General features: G+C 35.0%; 1 protein-coding gene across 1 annotated transcript; it reads left to right on the plus strand.

Moving 5' to 3' along the window:
• The first annotated feature begins 1060 nt into the window (after nt 1-1060).
• Nucleotides 1061-7651, plus strand: LOC141666586 (protein SUPPRESSOR OF FRI 4-like). Its single transcript, XM_074472659.1, has 7 exons — nt 1061-1377; nt 3557-3654; nt 4678-4801; nt 5495-5913; nt 6212-6360; nt 6454-6507; nt 7259-7651. Exons 1-7 carry the CDS (start codon nt 1178-1180, stop codon nt 7328-7330), a joined length of 1116 nt encoding a protein of 371 aa, XP_074328760.1. The 5' UTR covers nt 1061-1177; the 3' UTR covers nt 7331-7651.
• The last annotated feature ends 317 nt before the right edge of the window (nt 7652-7968 follow it).

The following is a 7968-nucleotide window of genomic DNA, read 5'->3' on the forward strand; positions in this document are numbered from 1 at the left end:
TTTGACGCACAAAATTAAAATGTTGTGTATTTTAAACTGTTTGCATTATAAGCAAACATGACTTATAACTTATAAGTAATTTTATAAAGTAAATTCTAAAATATGAAAATATGTATTTATTTTGGTTACATATCAATTTTTGTAATTTGACTACATGAAAGTTATGCAATTTATTTAAAAGATAACTTTAAGTTTTTTGTTATTACTTTATTAATATTTTTTACTTTTTCACATTATATATACACACAAAGTATTGGCCATAATTATAAATATAAGAATAATTTACTTGATATGCAATTTTAGCGATAGTCGAAATCAGCAAATATGAAATTCGATCTTTTAAAATGAGATTTGACCATTAATAAATTCAGTTCATCTAGGACAAGTTGTAATATATATAAATACAACGCTTAACAACTAAAAAGCAAGTAGACATTTTGGCGTTTCCCCTTTTTAAACATACTAGCATAAATCCCGTCCGATAGATGGGTTTTCATTAATATTTTAAATTTTTATTTATCAAATTATATTATATTTTTAAAATATTTATATAAATATATAATAATTATAAATTTATAATAAAAATAATAGAATAACATGTGGTCGTAATTTAGTAGAATAAATAGACTATTTATAGTATTTTAACAATTTAGTAGTTTAGCATATATGTAACACTATTATTTATATTTTTTAATAATAGGATAAGTTGTATTCGTAGTTTAGTTGGATAAGTATACTATATTTAGTAGTAGTTTAATAATTTAGTAGTTTATTATATATATAACACTATTTATCTATTTTTGTAATAATCAAAATTAGGGAATTATCGTTAAACGAAACCGTTGAACCAAATTATCTCTATTCCGGCTATTATAATATAGTATAGATTTATATATTTGCTTAATTTAAAAACATTGTTTAAAGAATATAATTAATCTAAAATGTGGTTAATAAAAAACTTTAAACAAAAACGAAAAAAAAAAATAAATTTAACAAATATCAAAATATTAAATATGTAAGGAAAAAACTGAATATAAAATTTGTGCAAGTTGAGGGCTGTATTTATAGATGAGCACAAGGAGGAAGGCAATTAGACGGCAGAAAGCGTAACCCTTAGTGCAAGACCCCTAAAAATTGATAGAATTTGGAGAAATTAGATTGAAAAAACGAGTATTGGATGGGGAAGAAGAAGAAGAGAGCAGCTGCAGTATCAGATATATGGTGTTATTATTGTGATAGAGAGTTCGATGATGAGAAGATACTGGTACAGCATCAGAAAGCTAAGCACTTTAAATGTCATGTTTGTCATAAGAAGCTTTCTACTGCTGGTGGCATGTCTATTCATGTTCTTCAGGTTCACAAAGAGACTGTTTCCAAGTATACCTCTCTCTCTCCCTCTCTCTCTCTCTCCCCTCTCTCTCCCCTCTCTCTCGCTCTCTCTCGCTCTCTCTCTCTCTCTCGCTCTCTCTCTCTCTCTCTCTCTCTCTTTCCCTCTCTCTCCCTCTCTCTCCCTCTCCCCCTCTCTCTCTTTCTCTCTCCCTCTCTCTCCCTCCCCCCTCTCTCTCTTCCTCCTCTCTCTCTCTCTGTTTGTAATTGTATGTGATTTGGATTTTGTTTAGATCATAGGTTTGTGATTTGATTGTTTTTGTTATTTGTTTACTTTGGTTGATATGCATTGTGTTTATCAGAATATTTCTGTGGGATGGTATGTCTTGTTTTTGTTTATTGCTTCCACTAGATGCATATGTTATGATCAAGTAAAGCTTATTAGCGGTGATTCATGCTTAGACACGTTTGATGTGGACTTGATTTCTACCAAATCAATCGGGTTATCTCATTTACTTCAAATTGAAGCACATGCCTCATAGTGTGGCCCATTTTTTTTTTTACTATATGCTTAAATTTTGGTGGATTGAAAGTAAATCACAAAAAGGAGATAGGTTAATAGTAAGCCCAACATGTGTAACATCTAGCAGGGGTGGAGGATAAACTGCTACAAGTAAGGATATTGATATTATATTAATGTTCCTGCAACTGAGGATATACAATCTAGAAGCTCTCGGTAAAGGAATGCATAAAATAAGACATTAAGTACTGAAGAAGGGTTGATGTTCAGCGCACCTTATTTTTGTAGCCTTTAAATATAAGCTGGTCATAATCTGAATAATTTCATGTTCATTTTAATGGCCTTATAGTTTTAGTTTCATTGGTTACATCCTAAATTCTATCCTTTGACATCTTTAGTGCATCACAAACCAATTCCATTTTAAACCTGTTATACTGGATTAATTCCAGGTTCTCGTTACCAGTGTTGTGAAAAGCGCGCCTAGGCGCAAAGCGCAGTCAAAGTGCCTAGGGATGTATGAAGCGCAGCGACTTCAAAGAAGCACAAAAGCGCGAAGCGCAAAAAAGCGTGAAGCGCTAAATTCTTGCCATTGACATATATAGTGCATCACAAACCAATTCCATTTTAAACCTCTGATACTGGATTAAGTCCAGGTTCTCGTTACTCACCTATTAGGCTGTTACATATATACTAAATCAATCTGAGGTGTTGTTTAAGCCGTACGCACCAAGACACCGCCGAGAAAAGGCCTCTCATGGCACTTTTTTAGAATAAAATGCTCAAAATGGCACAACTAAAGAAAGAGGCCTATATGTCAAGAAAAAACGTTGTTTCAGTTAGCATTTATAACTCTCAACTCAATTTGCTCTTGGTCTGCTGGAGAGTCAGAAATAGAATTGTGGGGTCGTTGGTTCAACTCCCACTGGCCCACCTCTTTACTTTTGACTCATTCGAAGACAGCTGCCACGAAATTCGGTGTGTCCGTGGATGAAAAACGCAACTTATAAATGCGTGCCACATATAACGCATCTGACAGACGCGTTTTCACTTTTCACAATTTATTTGAAAAAAAATTGGTTTTTAGAAGTAATCAGTAGATATGTAATTATGTTTTTCAAAAACGTGAACTGGTATTGCGTTTTACTTGCCTAAAAGGGCCAGTTTTTCATATTATGCCATTTAGGGCCATTTTACGGGAAGTCGGGAACCGATGTTGCGTTTTATGTTTCCGCATTCTTAGTGTGTTTAATTGATATGCGTTGTTTCTTTTTCTTTTTCTTTTTTATGTTATTTACTTACCTTATTCTCGACTGTGTGCTAGACTACCGGTGACGAGGTGAACAAACCATTTTTAGTTAAAACACCTAGTAAGGCCGCTCTTATATGTTCTAGTGTCTGCTTAGGCCCTTTTTGAGCTGCATAATTTAATTTGACTTCATATCTTGTTTAGCTCTGAGTTCATTATCACAAACAATTTTAGAAAGCTCAGATCAATTCTACCGTTTCTTCTGTTAAAACTAAGCCTGGTCATTTTTTTGTTAATATTTCTTGCTCAAAGTTCTTTTCTCTCTGCTCTTCATTTTTCCTGTGCAAGTGAACCGGGTTTCTTTAGCTTGTAAACATATTATTATTAATATTATCAAATATTAATTGTACAATTTTAGTGCATTCCATTTACTGAATTTTATCGAACATGATAATAAATTACAGGGTGCCAAATGCTAAAGAGGGTAGAGAGTCGACTGATATAGAGATATATGGGATGCAGGGAATTCCAGCTGAAGCAATGGCAGCTCATTATGGAGAAGGTTTGATATCTTCAAGATCTTATTTATACAGTACACCTCTTTAATATCATTGATGTGTACTTCAAGGTTTTTTTAATGTGCTAGATACATCCAGTTTTCCAGCCAGAGTGCATTGCATGTGTTAATGAATTAAAAAAACAGCTTTAGTTGCTACTGATGCAATGTAGGAAGTGGGAAAGAGAAGTGTAGTGCCTAGTTTAAATTATATTTTTAAAAGACAGATTATATGTATCGTGGAGACCCTTTAACTAGCATGGTTACTAAAAGGTTTAGGGCTAAATTGATATTAGATGGAGTGCTTTAATCTCAACATTTTTCCATCTTTTTCGTGGCTGTAAATATAATCTGTACTGCTAAGACATATCAATCTTATAGTTGTTTTTGGCTGTAAATTACCCTGGTAATAAAAGTGTAAAGTTATTGCTGGAGTTGTTGAAGAAAATGAGAAATTGGTATGAGAGTGGATGAGAAGAAAAATAATTTTTTTTAACTGAGAAAATTAAACATGAGTAAATGGGCGTATTTTGTGAACTGGAAGGGACGTACTTGAGTTGGTAGAATGAATAGTTTGCATAAATGTTAAGATAAATTGAATGAAGTGAAAATTATAATTTCAATTCGCAATTGTACTCATTCATTTTATTATTCCTTCCAACCAAAGGCGAGATTTAAGTATTTTGTAATGAAGTTGATAACTAGGACAGTGGACACATGACTACCAGAGAAGAGCTTAATTCAGTCAGGACACTGGATGCACAACCACCTTTGTACTTAAGGTCCTTGTCCGGGGGGCAAGTGATTTCACTTGTTTGCTACTATTAATTTAGCATGCACGGTGGTTTGCAGAATGGATGCTTATTAATGAGATAAAACTAAAAAGTACATGCAATTATGAATTAACTTTAAGATTTTAACAAGAATGCCTCTGAACTTGAAGTTGCATCAAAACAGCACGAGAACGAAAAACCCTAATTCTGTAATTTATGACCAGTTATGGTCTTATATCATGTACTTGTCCTGCAGATGAAGATACTCCATCAAAAATAGGGAAAGTGGATGTCCCAGCCTCCCAATTCGCTGGTGCTTTACCTGGATCACTCGGCATTCGATATCCCCCTCCGACAACTGTAGGCGCAATGCCTCCTTGGTAAGTTTTAATATGAATGTATATAATAAAGTAGCAGTGCACACTGAACCTGATTACATAGACTGTATCCATATTCTAATAATTGTTTGGTATAACATTGAAAAAGTTATGGCATATACATTTGAAGATTTGGGTCGAGACATGTTTATTTTAATAACATTTTGCTTCGAATTGTTTGATTTTATTTCTCTTGCGCACTCAGTAAAGTTTGATGAATGTTTCTTGTATGTGAATGTGCTGCAACTAGCAGAACACGTTTGACTTAATAGTGTGCATGCAATAATGTTAAATTTTACTTTGGTGCAACCAACTTTGAAATTTTGCTTTTTTATAGGTTAAAAGACAACATATTTCACATGTAATGTTGTCATGTTGGTTTGCAGCCCATCTTTTCTTGAGGTTGGGCCTAAAAGTGATAATGCAGTAGCATGAAGTCCTTAACTTCTGTCATATAAAAAATCATTATAAAAATATTATCATGTGCAGGCATTCCTAAGTTCAGTCTCTTCTACCTGTTCTAATGAAGTGATTTAAACACCTGTACAGTGGACATGTACTTAGCCTTGTCAAGTAATGCTCTGTGCTTGCTCATTATTTATAAACATCACTCTTGTGTATCACAGTATATGTAGAAACTCCCAGTGCTGAAGTAACTTTTTCTTACCCTGTTATGTGTTTGTTTTCTGGATGCAGTTACAATCCTGCTGTACCAATGCCACGTGTCGGGTGGCCAATTCCACCACGCCCCCAACCGTGGTTAGTACAACGTCCAGGGGTCCTAGTTTCCCAACCTGGAGCTCTGGGAATGGTCCAACAACCTTTATTCCCAGTACAGAATTTTAGGCCTCCCATGCCATCTACTACATCTCCAGGGCTCCAACCGTCACTGACTGTTGCTCCCCCTGTATTACCTGTGTCTGCGCCTGCTACTGTGTCACAACCTTTGTTTCCAGTTGCCAACAATAACATATCTGCTCCAGCTCCACCATTTTCTGCTCTATTTTCAACCACGGTTCCATTAAGCTCTTCTGCAGAACATAATAGTTCCAGTGACTTGCATGGTAACAACATCTCATCACTGGCAAGCAGTTACCATACCCCCGGATTTCCAGGTATGAAGTTTTTCACACACAGTAGCACGTAAGCATATGTTTTTATTAGAGCTTTTTTCTTATCAGAGGGGGGACTTTAATTGTTATTAATCTGTACAAGTTTCATCAGAATTAGGTATTTGGAGGGTATGTTATGGATCTCTAATATTTTCCCAATGTGAATCCTTAATAATGATAGTGTAAAGAGTTGAAGTAAATTATTGCAAGTCTCTTATTTACAGTTTTGTTGTGATTCATGTATGACTCTTTTTTTGGCTATAAATATTTTTGCATTTATGTTAATAATTTTTCTCAATAGGTGGGGCGTTGGTAAATTCACATTCTTATGCATCTGGACCAAATACAAGTGGGCCTTCAATTGGCCCTCCTCCAGTTATCGCAAACAAACCTCCCCAGCCTGCAACTAACGAGGTCTATCTAGTTTGGGATGATGAAGCGCTGTCAATGGTAAGCTGGTTTATTGTTCATCCCTCTCTTTTCTACATTTGCTACCATTTATTTCATAATTAAAATATTTTTAATCCTGTTGGATATTTGCAGGAAGAGAGAAGAATGGCATTACCAAAATACCAGGTGCATGATGAAACTAGCCAGGTAAGTGATGATTGTCTTGTTATATAATTTTTTTCACACGGATATGGAGCTCCTTTTTATGGCTAACCCGATGAGGAGGTGTTACCTTCCTTGCCTTTCAGATTCAGTTGTTTGCGCGTTGTTACATTTTGTAAAGGTACCTCTGACTGTAATTTATGTTCTTGTTCATTCTTTGGAACTAAGAGGACAGAATAGAAGAGATTTCATTTAGTATGTGTCTACTTTGCACATATCACTGGTCGGCTGTTTTTATAACATTTGGCCATTCAGTGGTTGTTGAGAGCAGTTATACAAAATTATCTGGTCATCAAATTTTCAAGTAGGTACTTCGATTTTATTCGTTGGTAGTTAGTATTACTGTTTTCATAAGCTTTGCTGTTATCAGCTCTAGAGTTGCTGACTTACATCCTACTCAATTGAAATGCAATGCATGCAGTTGCTATCTAAAAAAACTAATCGCTGATTATATGGACTCCCAGTGTGTCTAACATGGGATTAATTATTTTATTGAGTGGAACAAAAACACCAAGAGAAATTTTCCTCTTGTTTTGCTAATAGAGTTTTTTCATTTTTACTATCATTTTACTTTTTGGTCGAGGAGAGAATTTCAGCTCTGCCGAGGTTAGCTTCTTTCCTAAGATTCAGTGTATCTTGCATCGAGGCAAACTTATACATATTTATTGGTTTAAAAATGCAATTAACTGTCCTTTATCATGTTTAATTCATTACCAACTGTAATGCCGTGTTACAGATGAGCTCAGTAGATGCGGCTATCGACAGAAGGATATCAGAAAGCAGGCTGGCCGGTCGCATGCCATTTTAGCTTTGGAGCTGCGGAGATGAGCACAGGCCTTGGCATTCGGTTCTTGGTTTTGATTGTTAATTTAAGGGATGAAGTTGTAAGCGGTTGCAGATGTAAGAACCAATTTTTTTGGATCATTAGCAAGGATATACAGAACATGACTAGTCATATTGTTTTCTCTGAGATAGGATTTACTTTTGTTTTTCTAAAAATCAGTGAACTTTAACTTGTTTTCAGTTTCTGTAGAACCCAGTTCTATAAAAGTCCTAGCTACACAGCCATTTTGCCAGTTGGCATCTATATCCGTGGCTGCCTTTTAATACTAATGACCTTGCTTTTGAATTTCTGTGCTTGGTTGAAGTTATTTAAATATACATGGGGCTGACCTTTTGCTCTTTAATGGTGTGTTTTCTATATCTGTATAATGGTTTTTTCTGCTCCCTTTAAAAGAGTCAGGCCTGAATCCGATTATGTGGTAAGAGGGATGAATTTGTCAACAAGAGAATATACATATACATAAAAGAAAAGACCTGGTTGTGAAACTAGGAGGAAGCCGTTGCTCGTGCTAGTAATGTTCTGGTTTGGTGGTTAGACGTTTTTAACTGGTACTGGCTTCTTACCTCCCCGAATCATAATAAAAAAGACGTTATGTTGGCTTC

The sequence above is a fragment of the Apium graveolens genome, chromosome 6, assembly GCF_009905375.1.
Source record: "Apium graveolens cultivar Ventura chromosome 6, ASM990537v1, whole genome shotgun sequence".
NCBI classification, from domain to species: Eukaryota; Viridiplantae; Streptophyta; class Magnoliopsida; order Apiales; family Apiaceae; genus Apium; species Apium graveolens.